The 20,358-nt window shown below is 42.0% G+C and overlaps 2 protein-coding genes across 4 annotated transcripts in view; both read right to left on the minus strand.

The window, feature by feature from the left end:
• Positions 1 to 489, minus strand: part of arhgef10la (Rho guanine nucleotide exchange factor 10 like a) — a 284,562-nt gene extending 284,073 nt beyond the window's left edge. For both annotated transcript variants that reach the window (XM_088339079.1, XM_088339078.1), the window contains exon 1: positions 265 to 489. The gene's annotated coding sequence lies outside the window, so the exon portion shown is untranslated. The remainder of the gene's footprint in view (positions 1 to 264) is intronic.
• Positions 490 to 3,425: 2,936 nt separating this feature from the next.
• Positions 3,426 to 20,358, minus strand: part of chd5 (chromodomain helicase DNA binding protein 5) — a 92,417-nt gene continuing 75,484 nt past the window's right edge. For both annotated transcript variants that reach the window (XM_088339081.1, XM_088339080.1), the window contains exons 31-39: positions 19,957 to 20,027; positions 18,653 to 18,917; positions 15,267 to 15,419; positions 15,045 to 15,153; positions 13,396 to 13,528; positions 11,832 to 12,027; positions 9,140 to 9,303; positions 8,919 to 9,045; positions 3,426 to 6,588 (exon numbers count right to left, since the gene is read on the minus strand). In XM_088339081.1, the coding sequence (XP_088195207.1) occupies positions 6,470 to 6,588; positions 8,919 to 9,045; positions 9,140 to 9,303; positions 11,832 to 12,027; positions 13,396 to 13,528; positions 15,045 to 15,153; positions 15,267 to 15,419; positions 18,653 to 18,917; positions 19,957 to 20,027 (1,337 nt within the window). In that variant the 3' untranslated portion in view covers positions 3,426 to 6,469. The remainder of the gene's footprint in view (positions 6,589 to 8,918; positions 9,046 to 9,139; positions 9,304 to 11,831; positions 12,028 to 13,395; positions 13,529 to 15,044; positions 15,154 to 15,266; positions 15,420 to 18,652; positions 18,918 to 19,956; positions 20,028 to 20,358) is intronic.

Genomic DNA, 20,358 nt, shown 5'->3' on the forward strand with positions numbered 1-20,358 from the left:
TTTAAAACACATTTATGATTGGCAACTGGGGATTGGGATTCAAAAGAGACTGTGAGAATAGAAGCAGGTTGTCCATTTCTCCTCACCAAGAGTGTGTTTATGAAAAGGTATCGATTGCCTGTTGTCTGAGGAAGCGTTGAAAGGAATAGCGTCTCATCATTCCTGGAGTCTTATCCCCTCAAGCCATCACTTTGTGATTTCCCCCTCATTTGGACAAAACTGCAACCTCTGTCAAATGCAAAGTAAAAAGACGAAAACACTCACTTCGGGGGGCCTCTGACTTGTGTTAATCCCGGTGAATTGCCACCACTCTCCCGGTTTTCATCATTGAAGGCTCGTTCTCGAGTGTCCTGTCGGCAAGTTATCCACACTTGAAGATAACCTCGCTAGCCGCTTACAGTCGCGCCTCTCCCCGATAAGCCTTGGCCGCTGTTTTAACAGTGTTTTCCCTCCGTTTCCATCTCTTTCTGTCCTTTCTTCACTTCTCCCTCCTCCCTCCGTCCACGACCCCGCGCCGTTGCCCAGACAGCCGCACAAAAGCTGGGCGACAAGGGGAGAGTTCTCACGCGACGTCAGCCAATAGTGAAGCAGGGCAGAGGTAAGTGAGTGACCAATGGGAGGAGTCAAGGTGGGAGTTTGGACCAATTGTGAAAGAGGTTATGAGGGCAGAATAGGCGGGTTAAAGAAAATTGAAGCCAATGGCTGTCGGCGGCTACTTCCGTGTAAACCTTACTTTTTGCTGTCATTTAGTTTTTAACAGGGTAAATTCCAGGGTTGGGTAGGGTTACTTTAACTGGATTACTTTCAATTACTTTTGGATTACTGTAATACCAAATATGCTTATAAAAGACAAAATAAACTAAATATGAATAGAGTTTTGAAATTTTGTGCAGGCTTGGGGAGTAACGGAATACATGGAACGGCAAAAATGATGTTGGCAAGCTGTTTGGATTTTTTTTTTCATTTTGTTTCTGTCGCATTTTATCAGTGTTGGGTAGGGTTACTTTAACTGGATTACTTTCAATTACTTTTGGATGACTCCACTACCAAATATGCTAATAAAAGACAAAAGAAACTAAATAGGAATACAATGACTACATTTTGTGCAGGCTTGGGGAGTAATGGAATACATGGAACGGCAAAAATGATGTTGGCAAGCTGCTTGGATTTATTTTTCATTTTGTTTCTGTCGCATTTTATCAGTGTTGGGTAGGGTTACTTTAACTTGATTACTTTCAATTATTTTTGGATGACTACGATACCAAATATGATAATAAATGACAAAAGAAACTAAATATGAATAAAATGACTCCATTTTGAGCAGGCTTGAGGAGTAACAGTACATGGAACGGCAAAAATGATGTTGGCAAGCTGTTTGGATTTATTTTCATTTTGTTTCTGCCGCATTTGATGTTCGTTTTGCCGGAGATCAAAGAGATCAAAGCCAGGAGAGAAAGCTTACCACGTGTTGTGAGTCATCATTCTATTCATATTTAGTTTATTTTGTCTTTTATGAGCATATTTGGTATTGGGGTAATCCAAAAGTCATTGAAAGTAATCAAGTTAAAGTAACCCTACCCAACCCTGAGGTTAACACGATGAAATACATACTTGGCAACCTGTACGTTTTTGCCGTACAAAGTACGTTTATTATGCATTTTAAGACGTGTACGACGTACAAAAAAATCTGTACGGAAAAACGCAAATTTGTCAATTGTGGGTACCATCCAGTATACACCGACTATGACAAAACGGCAAATCAATCAAGTCAAACATGTTTGCCGTGGTAGCCTCTATCTCGGTATTGTTTTTTGTTTCGTTGCAAACGAAGCGAGCGGTTTGATGCTACTGTGCGCATGCATCTGCCGCCTCGGATTTCATGTGGTAGTTATGTCGTGAAAGGAAGTCCGTCTCTTTTTAGAGAACTGGCTTTTTCGGCTCACTTGCTTTGATGCATTGTATTACGAATCACTATTGTTGCATAAAGAAGTTAAGAAAAAACTTGGCCCTGAGAACCCTCCAGTGAGGTCCCTCCATAGGGAAGTCCCCTCAGTGAGTGGAGTGCAAAGTGAAGATTGTCTCCTAAGAAATTTCAAGGCTGAACCGTGATTTTCTGCACATTTATCTTACTCTACGTTTTGGAGTGTGAAGATTTTTTTTTTTGCGGCTCCCTCTGTAGATTCGTGCACTTCGTAAAGGAGCGATTTTGCAATGTTCACGTTTTAATGCAAAAATACGATTTTCTATTGCATTTATGTCTAACCAAGATATCTCAATATATTTCGTTGCAAATACATGCGTAGTTGTGGAAAACTACTTACATTGCAGTTCCTTTCTAGCCATACCAGCTCAGTAGCCTAGATGTTAAGGCGCCCGCTTTGAGACTGGGAGGTCGGTGGTTCGCGCCCCGGCCGAGTCATTCCTAAGACTTAAAAAGTGGTCGGCGGCGCCCTCTGTTGGCTGCGGCTGCATCGGCTCGCTACAACGGGTCAGGTGCAATCGACATTTCGTTCTGTGTACATTGTTACACAGAATGACAATACAAGGAAATTATTATTATTATTATTATTATGTTTGTTGATATTGAGAATTCGCAAAGCCTTCTGGGTAGTCACTTCGCTCCAAGTGAGGTACCGACCTCCCTCGATCTGAAGTGGTTATGTCATGGGTTGAGGGCACTTCTCCCTCGGTCTTGAGAGTATTGGGACACATCCCATTTTCACGTGAACGCGCAAAACCGAGTGACTAGGGCAAATAGCGAGTGAAAGTGAGAAGAATGGGACGCAGCCTAAGACTTACCAAGTTCGCCCACATTATTATTCTTAGGGACAATTTTCTTGACTCACCAATCGACCTATTGCGATTTGTATGGTCATTATTTTTCTCGTCACTAGTTATTATCACATAACTTATTTTCTTTACAACCTTACTGAATGCAATCTTACGAAACTATTTGTCCGGAATTATTTGCAAAAGATCTTACATCAGCAGGGTTGGGTAGGGTTACTTTAACTTGATTACTTTCAATTACTTTTGGATGACTCCAATACCAAATATGCTCATAAAAGACAAAAGAAACTAAATATGAATAAAATGATGACTCACAACACGTGGTAAGCTTTCTCTCCTGGCTTTGATCTCCGTCAAAACTAACATAAAATGCGACAGAAACAAAATGAAAATCAATCCAACATCATTTTTGCCGTTCTATGTATTCCGTTACTCCCCGAGCCTGCAAACAATTTAGTCATTTTTATTCATATTTAGTTTCTTTTGTCTTTTATTAGCATATTTGATATTGGAGTCATCCAAAAGTCATTGAAAGTAATCAAGTTAAAGTAACCCTGCACATCAGTGGCAGATGTTCACAAGGAATAATATGTAACATTTCCTTCAGCTCTCCCAACTCACCAAAAGCACAAAGGTGTCATCGGAAGGTTTATTAAAACACAATAAAACAAACCCACAGTACAAATCAAAAGATGGCCGTTCACTTTGTCGTCCAGTCACTTGACAGCACAAGTCAGAAGAAGAGTCCCAAAGTGAACCGCCATAGAAAAATCTTCAGAAGCTGTGCATTCACTGCAACAAATAGTGCCTCATCAAGGTCTTCTCTTTTTTTCTTTTAGCTTTTGAAGCCACGTAAATTAAAAGCATGTACAGATACATACGTACTATTTGAATTAGACTGAAGTCTTTGAGTGTTTTTAGCCGACAGTACATTCATCCCGACTCCAGTTTGATTGCATTTAAACAGAAGGATGTCGTCGCCGATGTCCCTTCAAGGGCACGGCATGACGGACATTCATTTTTTTTTTCATCTTTTGAGGTTTTATTTACAAGTTTCTGAGGTGTCGTCTGCAACTCGAGTCATTTGTGACTACAAAAACAACAAATACTGTAGTGCAAAGAATGTTGCTTTCCAAATACACATGAAATAAATAAAGAATGCTTGGGGAGAAAAAATAATACCGTTACTTCATATGAAGTCAGCTCAATAATGCCAGGCCATCTGAATAGACCTTCTATATCAGTCATCGCATAGAAACAGCATTTCAATCAGTTAACATACAAACACCTTCAAAGGCAAATATGTGGGTACATACTTAAAATGAAAAGCATTCTTGATTGGATGCCAAACCCTAATCGGTTGGACGTTGTAAACCAAAACTAAACTTTACATTAGGCTTTGCTGACGGGATTAGGATCTCAAGTCGTTCCATTAACGTTTCATCCGTCAAATTGACGTAAAACCACAAAACGAAAACTCAAGACAAAATTGACCTTGAGAAAAAAAAACATCCATCCATCCATTGTCTTCCACTAATCTGAGGTCGGGTCGCGGGGGCAGCAGCGTTAAAAGGGAAGCCCAGACGTCCCTATCCCCAGCCACCTCCTCCAGCTCATCCGACGGGACCCCGAGGCGTTCCCAAGCCAGCCGAGAGACATGGTCTCTCCAACGTGTCGTGGGTCGCCCCCGAGGCCTCCTGCCGGTGGGACATGCCCAGAAGGCGTCCAGGAGGGATCCTTATTAGATGCCCGAGCCACCTCAACTGGCTCCTCTCAACGCGGAGGAGCAGTGGCTCTACACCGAGTCCCTCCCGGATGACTGAGCTTCTCACCTTATCTCTAAGGGAGAACCCAGCCACCCTGCGGAGGAAACTCATTTCGGCCACTTGTATCCGGGATCGTGTTCTTTTGGTCATGACCCAAAGTTCATGACCATAGGTGAGGGTAGGAACGTAGATGGACCGGTAGATGGAGAGCTTTGCCTTTCGGCTCAGCTCCCTCTTAACCACGATGGACCGGTACAGGGTCCGAATGACGGCAGACGCTGCACCGACCCGTCTGTCCATCTCCCGTTGAAAAAAAACAGTAATTTTTTAAAATAAAACTGTCGCTCTATTGCACAGTGCATGGGTCACCCACCTTTTTGAAGCTGAAAGCTCCTTTTTTGTCAGTGATTAGCGCAAAATGGTACTGGCATTTCAAAAATGACAACCTATCGTGTTGTCACTATGTTATTATTCAGTTATTAACGAGGTCATTATTAGAAGTAGGGGAGAACTAAGTTCAATCAAACGAAATAACCCACAATTTTATTAGGATATCACAATGTCCCATTACTATAGAACTATTTCTCAGAACTGGTCCGCGGGCTACTCAGCTGTGGCACCACTTTGGTGACCCTTGGTGCAGTACAACCAAGGATGAGCGCTAACATGCACAAGGAAGAATGAAAATTAGACATGCATAATGTTTCCTCAATTCTTTTTGCAAAGCCTTTTGCAAGTTTTTTGTTGTATTTTTTGGGTAGTTGTAGCTGAAAGATGGCGCACAATTGTGTCAGCTCCTAGATGTAAAATAAATACAAAATTCTCGACCTTTGATTATTTTGAAAATGGTCCTTTGTATAATAGTGTATTTCTGCATATTGTTTACATGAATATTGTTGTTTTCTTCAGGAATTATGTTTTTACCACTAAATATTACACACTGTACCTTTAAAACAAACTAGTTCATGGCTGTTAACATGAACGGAGTTTTACGTTTGTGAATTTGAATTCCACTTTCAGATTAAGACCAGGATAGGGATCTGTATTAGGCCGAAATTGAGTATGGATTATCATCGATCTCTCTTAATGAGGGTTTTGACCGTATATCTCAAGACCTGCAACCAAAAACCATCCAGGATTTGAAGAAATAAGAACTGGGACCAAACTGAGCTTCTGTCGCCGGTGTATGTCATAAAATCATCTCTTATTTTCATATAACCTTGTCAAGGTAAGGTGTCAAGCATTCAAAACAGACAGAATTTGTGATTATAAAGAGAACATGACTAGTCCCCCCTAACCCAAAATTAAATTTGAAGAAATGATGCTCCCATTGCAGTCTTTGAAACAATCAAAAGCAAGATGCATTTTCTTTTGTTTGTGGGACAAAATATATATATAAATATCAAGTCTAGTAAGAGTCCCACAATTGAAGGCAAAACAATCAGATCCACTGAGGTCCCAGTCGTCTCAGATTCCAGCCCTGTCTTAAACGTGCAGTCCACTGTCAACTCACAAAAACACGCTGCAATTCGACCAAATTCCTGCAGATGGCGGCGATGAGGCCACCCGCGTGAGGTAAAGACCGTCGCCGCCAGCGGGTGGTGCACCTCCAACCAACCGTTTACTGCATCCACGAAAAAGCATTCGAAAATCAACACCAGATGAACACATAAAGGAAACTTGCGCTCGATGACTCACCGGGGAAACAGAAAGTGAATGAACACTGAAAAAAGGAGAAAAAGTCACATTTGATCTCAGTCCTGATATATGTCTGATGCGTTTCATTTCAAATATCAAGTTAAAAAACCTCCGAAAAGGTAAAAGTGCAATTCTTCAGATTCAATTTGTCTGCAAATGAAAAGGAACCAAAGAAATGAAGAGGACAAAGGACATAGCCCAGGAAAGAAAGCGTCTCAGTCCTCGATGCAGATGACGTCGCTAGGTTTTCCAGGCTTTAGGTCGGGCGTGGCTGCGTCTCGCAAGGACTCGAAGGTCTTTTTGTCTAAGTGGCTGCTGGGAGGACCGTTGGACACTGAAAGAAACATTGCAAGTATTTGTGTCAGTTCATGAGAGAGACCCCAAAACAAAGACACGGGAAAAAAATACAGCGGAACCTCGGTTTTTGAACACCTCTCAGTTCGAACAAATCGGAGTCCTACAAAAAATGTCCAGAAATTCTTGCTTCGCTGTTCGGTCCAAAAATCGTAGTTCGAACGCCGGTAATGCGTGAGTGCGTACGCTACGGTGCCATGCTGAGTGGCGTACGGGTGGAGATCGCTCTTTTCGTGAAAAATGAGGCGCTAACCTGCTTATTGGGGGTATTAGGGGTTCAGTGTCTTACCCAAGGACACTTCGACATGTAACACGGAGAAGCCGGGAATCGAACTTGCGATCTCTTAATCCCAAGACGAGCTCTCTACCTCCTGAGCCACTGCCGCACGCGATAACAGTGACCGACTGTTATCGCGTGCGGACGTGCTTCGTTTTGCTTTCGCTTTTAATATAGGTGTACCAAGTCTTTTAGCCCTTTTTTTTATTTTTACGCGTTCATGATAGCGTAGTCTTTCGTACGGAAGATTACGATAACGCGAACGTACGATAAGCCTGGGTTAGCTTTATGTTTACGTTAAACATTCAAGGTAAACATTCGGGGTGTCGGAACGGATTAAAACGATTTACATTATTTTTGATGGGAAAAATGTTTTCGGTGATCGAACAAATCGATTTTCGAAAAGGGTTCTGGAACGGATTATGGTCGAGAACCGAGGTTCCACTGTATAAGCGAGTCTGATGTATTATGACATACCTACCGTACTCGGAATACATACCTGTCAACCTTTACGTTGCACATTTAGTTTTAAGTTATTTTAGTCCTGTTGGTAGTATCATATTTCATTTATGTAGGCTATTGTAAAAAAGTTTCAGGGAGCTATTCAAGTTTGTATGTACCTTTATGTGAGTTGCTGTTAAGTCCTGCACGGTTAGTTTTTGGTTTAGGTGAAAGATTAGTCATGTTAGTTGTGTTTAAATTTTAATTTATTTACTGTAAAATGTTTCAGAAAGGTATTAAAATTGTATTTAAATTTCTAACAAATATTATTTGATTCTTTTTGCATTATTAAAAAATGACTACGCCAATTTTAAAAGTTTTTGCAGAAAATTAAAATGGGCTCCAAATATCGGTTATCAGCCTCCTCTTAATAGTAATACAGTAATCCCACGGTTATTGCGGTTAATGGGGAACAAAACCAACCGCCAAAAGTGAAAATCCGTGAAGTAGCGACACCCCTTCAAAAATGCTTAAAAAAATATATATATATATTCATCTCATCTCTCATAATATCCTCAGTAGGGTCGCGGGGGTGCTGGAGCCCATCCCAGCAATCATCGGGCAGTGGGCAGGGGACACCCTGAACTGGTTGCCAGCCAATCGCAGGGCACACAGGGACAGACAACTCGCTCGCTCATTCCCACCTAGGGACAATTTGGACCGGCCAATCCACCTGAAATAATTGTCTTTGGAATGTGGGAGTAAACCGGAGTGCCCGGAGGAAACCCACGCAAGCACTGGGAGAACATACAAACTCTGCACAGGAAGTCCGGTAGCTGGATTTGAACCCACACAAGAGGTTCCCAAGACCTTAGAACTGTGCCGCACACGCGCTAACCACTGCGCTATATATATATTCTCATCTCATCTCATTAGCTGTACCGCTTATCCTTATTAGGGTCGCGGGGGGCTGGAGCCCATCCCAGCCATCTCCGGTCAGTGGGCAGGGGACACCCTAAACTGGTTGCCAGCCAATTGCAGGGCACACAGGGACAGACAACTTGCTCGCTCAGTCGCACCTAGGGACAATTTGGACCGGCCAATTCACCTGAAATGCATGTTTTTGGGAATATATATATTGTTTAATTTTATTTATTTTTTTTTTTTAGACCCGCGAAGCTCTGAACCCGCGAACGTGGAACCGCGAAGTAGCGAGGTCCTACTGTAAACAGTATCTTTGCTGTAAAACCCATAACGTTCAAACCCAATTTGATGGACAAAATTGTTTGCCTTGACAGGTTAGTCAGGAAAATGAGGCGAACAACATGTCCTAATAAGGGTACGACAGCATCTTCCTTGTTGTTACGTGAGGACTGGGCCGCCTTTTGGGTTGTACTCAAATTGAAGCTATAAAAGCGTTGTTAATGTCTAAAAGTCTCTGAGTTCTTTGGGATGACGCAATAAAGAACTCCCCCTCATGGCAAGCCTCCGTGCACTTGATTGAATCACGTAAGAGAAGACTTAAACGATTATCGAACCTGCATTTTCTCCAACAATTATAATTGAATAGAGTTGCTGAAGTACATCCTTACCACTAACATAGGGCCCCAGAGGCATCTGACTGTAGTTGACCATGGGCTGTCCCCCGGGACCCCGGAATCCACCGCCAAACGTGCCTCCGTACAGCTGGGAGCAAGCGAAGCCTCCCTGGCTGAAAGTCTAATCCCGAAAAAACAGAATGAGGAGCATATTTCTTTATTCATCCCATCATTTTTATGCTAAACTGACTATTGATGATAAAATATCCCCAAACCTGCTGTGGCGGTAGGTCGCCACCCCGACTGGTGAGGCGGCTCAGGATGCTGCGCTCGGACATCTGCAGGCGAGCCGAAACGGGCGGGATGCGGGCCAACATATTGGGAAGTCGCGTCACGTCCGCCTTCATGTCGCTGAGGAGCTCCTCCAACTGGTTGAGAACTGCACGGTCACAAAAAAACACACATTAACGTGTCATTCAATGTTCCCTGTCATTTTCCTTACGGGTCTGAGCGTTCACACAAAGTCAGCGAGCAACCATAATCCCAAGTGTGGCAACTAAGTCATTATCAAACATGTCCAAAACTTGACATCACGTTACATTTTGCTGAGTTTCCGGCAATGCAAAAAAAATTTTCACTTTTGAATGAATTGACTCATGTACTATTGCAAAGGTTGTACGGCCGACAAACGTCGTTTGTTCTTACAATTCTTTCACAAGATTTTCATTTCTTTTTTTTCCTGATATATTTTGTCGCATAATATTAACATTTTTGGGGGCTTATTGAGTCGGTTGTAAGATACAGAACTGTACTTGATCACATTTTTTAGTGGAAGTACAATGTTGGCAACAAGATTCACTTGATATCATTGAAAATGATTTGAATGCAACACAAACTTTTTCTTCTTTTTCCCGTGTTTTTTTCCTAGTTTTTTTTAAATTCCTTTAAAAAGAAAAATCTTATTGTGTTTATTTTTTCCGAGCTTTTTTCTTTTTGTCCTCTTTACTTTTTTTCCTACATTTATTTCTTTTCTTTTTTCATGGCTTTTTTCCAAAATTTTCCTTCTTTTTTCTCTTCCTTTTGTTTCTTTTTTTCTCAGCTTTTCACTACTTTTTCATTTTGGTATTTTTTTCTTTTTTGTTCTATTCCCCCTTCCTTTAAGTCATGTTGTGCATAATTTTACATAATATTTGGTCATGTTGGGATTAAAAAATCAAAAACAACCTGAAGAGCCGTTTAGGACCCGAAAGAGCCGGTTCCTTTTAGTGAGCCGAGCCGAAGAAGCCGGTTCCCCGACAAACTCTACTAACTTTACTCAAATTTGTTCTCCATCGACTCGACTTCAAAATACTGCATTTAGGACACAATGTCAGGGGAACCCGTGTATTATTACCTTCAATCACCGTAACTTTGACTTGAGTCGCTTCTTAATTAGTAATTTGGAGCCCTGATTTTTGTGCGCTGGCTAGATTTTCTTGTGCGCTGAGAATGTGAGGGAACACTGGTGTCAATCCAATCGTATTTTACACCTAAAACAAATGGAAATGCTTTTCCAGCATCCAGACAAAAAGGAAAATCAACATGAAGTTTTTTCCCCCTTCTGATAGAAAAAAAATGATATCCAGCACCTCTAAACCAACAACCAATAGAAAATACTATGTGTATATGCAACAAGTGTAATAATAACTTTAGTTTTGTTGAAATTCCTGCTAAAATATGTTTGTATAGTTTTTGTATGGGCGTCCTGCAATGACGAGTCCAACAGTGTCACCTGCTGGTATGGGGTAAGGTTTGGTTTGGCTTCTGATTTTGTGACCGGAAGGCGGATGTTGTTGGCAGCTGCTGCTGTCATGCACTTTCCGGACAAATTTTCAACATGTTACCTGGTGTTTACTATGTGTCGTGTCCAGCATGGTCGCCGTGGCGACCGTCTGGCCCCGCCCCCTGGGCACCGGCTGTAGTAAATCAGCTAATTTGCGTGTGTGCTACTTAAGGGTGGGTTGTGGGTATTGCGGGTGCTGGTTCATTGCGTTTTCTGTTCTGCATTTTCTGTTCTGTTTTGCTCTGACCTGTTTTGTTTGATTCGGAGGAAATCGGTGTTTGCACATTTTGAGTTAAAACCCGTTTTGTGAGTATTCCCTGGTCTTAGTTCCTGTTTGCCTATAAAACCTGTTTTTGTTTGTTTTGTCCCTGAGAGTTGGACGACTTTTATTTTGCTAAATAAAAGTTCTGATCGTCAACGCAAATGAGTTCTCCCTTCCTGCCTCTTGCCTCCATTCTGGTCCGGTCCCCGTGACACTATGTGTACTTTAATGCTAAATGTAATTCACCCTGGTCATCCTGAAAGAGGGCGATACTACTTGTGAGGTCCCTTCTCAAGGTTACTCTTTAAACCATTATTTACGGGAAAAAAATGAAGGTTGAAATGAGCCTTAATGATCTTAAGTAACTGTGGGAGGGAGACAAGTTTAAAGTGGTATATCTGTTGATATTATTTCATAAATTTAATTAAATCATCTAACGTCACACAGAGAAACAAAATGTGCTGATAAACTAGCTTTTATTTTTATTACCAGACTCAATAGCCTAGATGGTAGGGCGCCCGCTTTGAGACTGGGAGGTCGCTGGTTCGCGCCTCGGCCGAGTCATACCTAAGACTTATAACATTGGTAAAATGGCGGCGCCCTCTGTTGGCTGCGGCTGCATCGGCTCGCTACAACGGGTCAGGTGTATCGACATTTCGTTCTGTATACATTGTTACAAAGAATGACTATACAAAGGAAATTATTATTATTATTTTTATTAAGTTTGTCTTAAAATATATGGTATGGCTCTCTCTCAATAAGAAATCTAAATATTTTACTATTATGGCTTTTTGGGTCAAAAATATTCCCAACCCCTAAAATAAAACATTAAAAAAAAATCAGCATTGAGCTCAGTTCAAATTTTGGATATTCTGATGCCTACCTTTGTGCAGAACAGCATTGGCCGGCTTGTTTCCGCCCAGGGACTCTTTGGAGAGATGCTGGTGGGATTCGGCCAGACACTCCACCTCGGTGAAGCGCGTATTAAGAGCCATGGCGGGATGCCCGGGGTCCTGGCTCATGTTGAGGTAGGCGGCGCGCCGAAGCTGCTCCTCTATCACCAGCGCCTGCTCCAGCAACTATATACAAAATAGAAACTGTTACATAACTGATACAAATATCATCCTTGCTTTTTTTCATAAAACGGGGAGAGGTAATAATTTTACTCCGCCTGTTTCTTTTTTTAATACGGGACACCTGCAAAGGAGATTGGGTGCCTTAGGTGTGACCACTACCCTAACCCTAACCCTAAACCAGGAGCAGGGCACTTTCTGGGAGGTAGCAGTGGTTTACAATCTCGCCCAATAGAAATAGGCTCGGCCCCCCCACCCAGTATAGCCTTCCTTGAAGGCTGGTATCTCCCTGGCTGACACACTATGAAGTGTAAGTGAGATGTATCATATAATTGGCTGGACACTTGTCACCAGTGTTCCCTCTAAGCTGCGCGCGTGCGCAATTGCGCACTGCTCGCACCTTCTCAGCGCACAAGAAAATCGAGCCAGCGCACAAAAATCAGGGCTCAAAATTACTTAGTTACAGTGCGTCAAGTTAAAAATACACGGGTTCCCCTGACGTTGTGTCCTGAATGCTGTATTTTGAAGTCGAGTCGAAGGAGAACGAAGTTAAGTAAAGTTAGTAGTATTGTCGGGGAACTGGCTTCTTCGGCTCGGCTCACTAAAAGGAACCGGCTCTTTCGGGTCCTAAACGGCCCTTCGGGTTGTTTTTGCTTCTTTATCCTAACATGACCAAATATGATGTAAAATTATGCACAACAAAACTTAAAGGAAGGGGGGAATAGGACAAAAAAGAAAAAATACCAAAATGAAAAAGTAGTGAAAAGCTGAGAAAAAAAGAAACAAAAGGAAGAGAAAAAAAGAAGGAAAAATTTAGAAAAAAAGCCAGAAAAAAAGAAAAGAAAGAAATGTAGGAAAAAAAGGAAATAGAGAACAAAAAGAAAAAAGTAACAAAAAAGGAGAAAAAAACACAGAAAAAAGAAGAAAAAGTTTGTGTTGCATTCAAATAATTTCCAATGATATCAAGTGAATATTGTTGTCAAAATTGTACTTTCACTAAAGAACGTGATTAAGTACAGTTCTGTATCTTACAACCGACTAAAGAAGCCCCCCAAAATTTTAATTTTATGCGACAAAATATATCAAGAAATAAAAATAAATGGATATCTTGTGAAAGAATTGTAAGAACAAACGACGTTTGTAGGCCCTGCAACCTTTGCAATCGAACATGAGTCAATTCATTCAAAAGAGAAAAATCATTTTGAAGACAATCACTGACCACAATACTTTAAAGAGACTTGGGAGTTAAAGAAAAACAAAACAGACCTAATTGGGTTATTGGGTTTCAAATGATGTCTTGATTGGCAAGTTCCAGCAAATCCCACCCACCTCGCCAACATCAGCATCATTCTTCTCCATGTGTACCATACTTGCCTTGAATCTTCTTGCGAGGAACTTGTTCTTCATCTCCAGGTAGTTGCTTTTGTGAATCTCAGTCTTGAAGGGCTCGTTGAGGATGGCGTAGCGCGGGTCGTTCTGTATGTCCTGCCAGCGTGCGTAGCCGTGCCTGGGGTCCGGTCAAGGGCCGACATGAGAGCACCAGTCATAATTTCCGGACTACAGAGCGCACCTGATTAAAAGCCCAGTGCTCAAACCGTGTAGGGAATTTGGCGTTCACGTCTTCGGCTGCAGAAAGCCAACTGGGCTGTTTACATAGCACATATTTACGATTGCGCCGAAATAAATCGCAAAATAGGGCTGCATTGCCTAAAATGTAAGCCCTACATTTCTAGACGACGGCGCCAGGTCAGCCATGCTGTGGAGAATAGTGCCAGATTGTAACACAGATGTGGAAGCTTTGCTTTCTCATTGTTGGTTGCCGCGGTAATGGACCAAATTGCATTTGCTTGTTATCAATCATTTCCAGGGTTGGGTAGGGTTACTTTAACTGGATTACTTTCAATGACTTTTGGATGACGCCAATACCAAATATGATCATAAAAGACAAAAGAAACTAAATAGGAATAAAATGATGACTCACAACACGTGGTAAGCTTTCTCTCCTGGCTTTGATCTCTTTGATCTCCGGCAAAATGAACATCAAATGCCATAGAAACAAAATGAAAATCAATCCAAACAGCTTGCCGACATCATTTTTGCCGTTCCATGTATTCCGTTACTCCCCAAGCCTGCACAAAATGTAGTCATTATATTCATATTTAGTTTCTTTCGTCCTTTATCAGCATATTCTCTATTGGAGTAATCCAAAAGTCATTGAAAGTAATTGTCAGGGATTGACATTATTAAGACTATTTAGTGGCTATATTTGCACAGATAAAATACATGTATATAGTTTAATTCTACATGATGGTGGAAGCAAAGAACTCACGTCCTTCCTGGCTGAGGTCCCAAAACCGAGAGAGGGAGTGGTTTGTTTCATCAGAGAAATCAGTACAGACAAGAACACGACTTCAAAATAAAAGAATACAAGATTGATAAACGTACAACAGATACAATTACACTCATTGTTGAAACGTTACTTTATGTGTGTGTATGAGAAACATTGTTTTTATATTTATTAATATAAAAACAAGCGAATTATCTTGAGACAGAAAATCAAGAGATTTACATTGAAAACCTGACAGTAATCCAGTTAAAGTAACCCTACCCAACCCTGCTCATTTCTCAAGGATTTAAGGAAACTTGTGCGACCTGACGTAAACGCCGATGATACGGAAAGAGAAGAGTGAAGTTTTGGATAACATAAACTGCTTATTAATTCCATTGTATAAATTGAGGACTCGATTTATGGGTGAAAAAGTCAAAATATCGTACGTTGTAAATATAAATAATAAACTGCCAAACCTTGTGTTTCTACTGTTATGTATCATATGACTAATGTTGGCTAAAATGAAGATTTATTTCTCTCAAAGGGCGTTATATATGTTTCCAGAAGTTATCGTGGTGTTTTGAACTTCCTAAAAGCCGCAGTGTTTAAAACGGTACAAAAAAAAGGAACTTGTAGTCCGGAATTAATGGAAGATAAAAACTGAAAGATGGCAAAAATTTGACATGAAGGATACGTGACGATGCCTGCCAGCAGCCAATAGTCATGGCGGCGGTGCCAGATGTCGGCCATCTTGCCGGAGGACAACGCGGCTCGCTCCTCCGTCTGCCACAGTGTGTGCAACTCTGATATGAGAAACGTTGATTTAGTAATGAAGTTTGGTACGATTCGAGGTTTCGCTGTCAAAAATGTTGTCGACTGACTATATTTGAAAAGTTTTATGCCCACGAGCAGTCACCTGTGAAGCCTCCATCGGCGATGTTGAACATAAACTTGGTTTTAAATCCGTTCTTTTCCTCCTTCCTGCCGTCCTCGGCCTCTTCTGGAATCTCTTTGTCGCCATTGAGGCGAGCGTCTGCAGAACCGGCAGTGTCGTTGGTTTTCCCCTCGTCTGCAGCACAGAATTGGAGTCTCAATAGTTTTTGGCTCAGGATTAAACATCTTGTGGACAATAACTCATTTGAAACCCTTGCCTCAATCACTTTTAACTTACGTTTTATCTGCATGTTTGAATTTCATTGCTGTAAAAATACAGTAGGAAATGACTTTCTTCTTTCTTTCCTGCTTTTCGTTCGGATTAATTTGGAAACATGTTGCTTCTTTAAAGCGGCGCTGCCACGAGCGGCTGCCTTTTCCAGCAGCTGCCCTATTGTTTTATTGTCTGCTCCTATCTTTTTCTTCCTGTTTTGACAACTACACTATGGATTACTTCTATCCTATGGACATGGGTTTTAGTGCACAAAAATGCGTTAATTCAAGGAATCAACTCCTTGCCCTGAAGAATTCTCGTGCCGGCGTGATGAAGGGGCCTATCGTGGAAGAAGAGCCGGAGCTAGCTAAGCGTTATAAGTCTTCGGTACCATCCGTAATCATGGTAAATGCGAACTCACGACCAAATAAGATCATCGAGTGCTGGTGGAAAACATCGAAGCGCACAGGGAGCGCAGTTGCCATGTTTTGCGGAAACGTGGCTCACGTTTAGCATTCCGGACGCTAACGTGTAGCCATCCGGAGCTACCCGGAGCTATCCGGCTTCAACGCCGCTATACAGATGTGCTCCACATTTCCCAATAGCGGCTTTGCAGCCATGCAAGACGCTAACCTGCTTATTGGGGGTATTAGGGGTTCAGTGTCTTACCCAAGGACACTTCGACATGTAACACGGACGAGCCGGGATTCGAACTGGGATCCCTTGATCCCAAGACGAGCGCTCTACCTCCTGAGCTACTGCCGCCCCAAATAAAGACATCCAGACCTAAAAAGTAAGTATTGTTAAGATCTATTCTCTCCAACACTACTTTTTGGCTACAGGTTCACCAAAGCTGTATTATTGATCGTTTTAAAGTTTATTAGACCCTCAAAATAGACCCTCAAAATAAGGAGCCAAGAAGAGATCTGCAGGTTCGAGAGCTCCTCCCCTGAGATTCTACAACCTCAGTGGAAATGTTTCAATCTAAGCTTAAAACACACTTCTATTCTATAGTATATGAATAACCTATGTTTTATATATCTCTATTATTTGTTATTTCAACATCCTTTGCTGCCTGGTAATCCTGAAAAGGTAATGCCACATCTGCGGTCCCTTCTCAAGGTTTCTCCATTTTCCTCATGTTGAGGTTTTTGAGTTTTTCATTGCCCTCATGTTGGTTTCAGATCAGGGGATGGTGTCATAATGATAGTCTTTGTAATAACCTGTGCAGCCCTTTGAGACTCTTTGTGATTAAGGGCTATACAAATAAACAGGACTTGACTTGAGGTTTCTGAGTTTTTCCTTGCCCTCATGTCGGTTTTAGATCAGGGAATGGTGCAATAATAGTCTTTGGTTTGCAATAATCTGTGGTCTGTGCAGCCCTTTGAGAGTCTTTGGGATTAAGCACTATACAAATGAACATGACCTGACTTGACATGACTTGAGAGAAGACATTAATGGATTTGCAACTTGCAAGGATAACAGAGTAAAGTGCATAAATCTCAGATAAGAAATTCCAACCAGTTGTAAAAGGCCTTTTTAATGAAATCCCCTAGTTAACAAAAGTATATCTGCCCTAATGAGTGTAAAAAACAAATACCAGTAACATGATTGGCAATGATGTCACCAGTTTATAACAGTGAAAACTGTCGTACCCAGCATGGTTGCCGTGGCGACGGGCTGGCCCCGCCCCCTGGGCACGGCTGCAGTAGATCGGCTAATTTGCGTATGTGCTACTTAAGGGTGGGTTGTGGGTTTTGCGGGTGCTGGCTCATTGCATTTTCTGTTTTGCATTTTCTGTCTGCATCTCCCGTTCTGTTTTGCTCTGTCCTGTTTTGTTTGAGTCGGAAGAAACCTGTGTTTGCACGTTTTTGTTAAAGCCTGTTTGTTCTGTCTTGTCCCTGAGTTTTGGACGACTTTTATTTTGGTAAATAAAAGTTTTGATCGTCAACGCAATTGACTTCTCCCTTCCTGCCTCCTGCCTCCGTTCTGGTCCGGTCCACCTCGTGACAGAAAACAACAACCTGGCATCTTATGCAATCTTCTTTTGAGCTATTTAATATAAAAATCAGACCAAACGTATCAAAATGTTTATTGTAATTGTAAACAAAATCATAGATGCATTTAAAAATAGTTGCTTTGTGTTTGTGTGTTTCGTTTTTTTTTTAGCACGGCGGCGCAGTGGTTAGCGTGTGTGCGGCACAGTTCTAAGGTCCTGGGAACCTCCTGTGTGGCTTCAAATCCAGCTACCGGACTTCCTGTGTGGAGTTTGTATGTTCTCCCCGTGCTTGCGTGGGTTTCCTCCGGGCACTCCGGTTTCCTCCCACGTTCCAAAAACATGCATTTCAGGTGAATTGACCGGTCCAAATTGTCCCTAGGTGCGAGTGAGTCGTCTGTCCCCGTGTGCCCTGCAATTGGCTGGCAACCAGTTCAGGGTGTCCCCTGCCCACTGCTCGATGATTGCTGGGATGGGCTCCAGCACCCCCGCGACCCTACTGAGGATAAGCGGTGCAGCTAATGAGACAAGAATTGTGAAACTGGGCAGCACGGCGGCGCAGGGGTTAGCGCAAGTGCAGGCACAGTTCTAAGGTCTTGGGAACCTCCTGTGTGGAATCAAATCCAGCTCCAGACTTCCTGTGCGGGGTTTGTATGTTCTCCTCGTGCTTGCGTGGGTTTCCTCCGGGCACTCCGGTCTCCTCCCACATTCCAAAAACATGCATTTCAGGTGAATTGACCGGTCCAAATTATCCCTAGGTGCGAGTGAGTCGTCTGTCCCTGTGTGCCCTGCAATTGGCTGGCAACCAGTTCAGGGTGTCCCCTGCCCACTGCCCGATGATTGCTGGGATGGGCTCCAGAACCCCCGCGACCCTACTGAGGATAAGCGGTGCAGCTAATGAGATGAGAATGAGATGAGGTTTCAGAGGCTAGATTTTATCAGTCATCATGTCGAAGAAAAAACGGGTATTGGACGTCGCAAATTAATATTTTAACTTACTTAAAACGTGTGTTTTATTTTTAAAAAAAGGAAAAAAATATAGAAGAACAAGAACAATGTCTTGACTTTATTTTTTTCTTTTTCGAGTAGAATTACATAAGAAGCACGATGGTAACGCATATAACAATAATGACTTTGAATCAGTCTACAAGGTCTTTACCTGCTTTGCTCTCCTTCTCCTCGTCTCCTTTTTCGAGAGGCTTCTCGGACTGTTTGGGCGGACTCTCAATTTTAGGCGACTCCTCGCTGCTCGCTCTGTCAGGTTGTTTGTCCTCCTTGTCGTCTCCTAGACTTTTCTCGTTTTGACTTTCTTTCTCTTCAATGGCCGCCTTGCCTTCATCGCCACCGGCTGCTTCCGACTCCTTGGCTTCTCCTCGAGATGCCTGCTCCTCCTCTTCATGCTCCTCTGTCGGCTCTGAGGGTGACTACGCAGATGGTACAACAAGGGTACGGGTAAGTGTTTATCTAAAAGTTGGTCCTTGATAGGTTGAAAAGTCTGTTAGGTAGTCTACCGTAAATTCCGGACTATAAGCCGCTACTTTTCCCCCTAACTTTCAACTCTGCGGCTTATTCAGTGATGCGGCCAATTTATGTCATTTTTCTAACGGCGCTCGAGTGTTGCTACCATTAACTGCCCTGTCAAAGCTATATTATTATTATTAAAGCTTTGAAAACTCTCTTAGTGTACTTTGTAAATATGTGTAACCCATGTATAATATGTATTTGCAACTGTATATTTTTGTAATGTATTTATTTGTATTTATTTTAGACACTTGTTCTGATATGTTTTGCACGGGTGAACGAAAAAGGAGGGGCGGAACAAACGTGGGGTGCCGAGTTTAAGTGGGGACCGCTAAAGGTGAGGGACAGACAAGAAAAGAAGAGGGGGTAAAAAGTTGGTTAAAGAAAAAGGAGTTGCGTGAGTAAATGTGTTCATCTGATATATTTTTCCCACCCTTACCTTTGGAAATATACACTTTTTTCCTTGGATTACTTTCAACAGGACCCGGACTCTGCAGGTCTGCATCAAACCTTAAGTACCGGTATCATTTTCCATTCATTTTGCCAGCTGTGATTTGCGTGGACTGTGGACTTTAATGAAGGACATTTAGTTTCAATCGCGGGACTTGAAGTCGGGTTTGTGTTAATTTTGTGTTTGCGTTACATGTTTAAATGTGGGCGCATGCGGCTTATGTACAGGTGCGGCTTGTGTATGTACAAAATCGGTTTACCTCTTAAAATGAGGTGGGTGCGGCTTATAATCAGGTGCGCTCTATAGTCCGGAATTTACGGTACATTTTCCCTGTAACACACTTTTATACAACAATACTTATTTTAAAGTTATATGCAAAATGTCTTTATTATATACTTTTTTCCCAGTAAAATATATGTTTCTACAGAAATGCCAGGTTTTTACCATTAAAAACAGAGTTTCAAAAGAGTGTAAATAAGTAAGGAACATACTTCCTGCTCCGGCTGTGTCTTGGTCTCTTTCTCGACTGCATCTTTGTCCTCAGGGGGACTCTCAGTCTTCTCTACAAACACATCAAATAGACTTGAAGTTAAAAATCCAACATTCAATAATGCTAGTCAATAAAATGGTCATTTATATACATATATATACACACACATATATATACAGTGTTCTGGTTTGCCGGCGTCCCTGCGTCCTAGACGCATGATTTTTGCTGGGGACGCATCGTCTCAAATCAACGTGCGTCCCCGGGACGCCACTTTTTCGACACCAAATTGTCATTATTACCCGATTACTTTTTTTTTAACAACGATTTACCGCACTCCAAACTTTTCATCAGCCAGATCCATCATTGTTGTTTTGGTCTCACGGTTCGAGTTTCCGTCCGCACG

Source organism: Urocampus carinirostris, chromosome 6 (assembly GCF_059441175.1).
Source record: "Urocampus carinirostris isolate Australia breed hairy pipefish chromosome 6, RoL_Ucar_1.0, whole genome shotgun sequence".
Lineage (NCBI taxonomy): Eukaryota > Metazoa > Chordata > Actinopteri > Syngnathiformes > Syngnathidae > Urocampus > Urocampus carinirostris.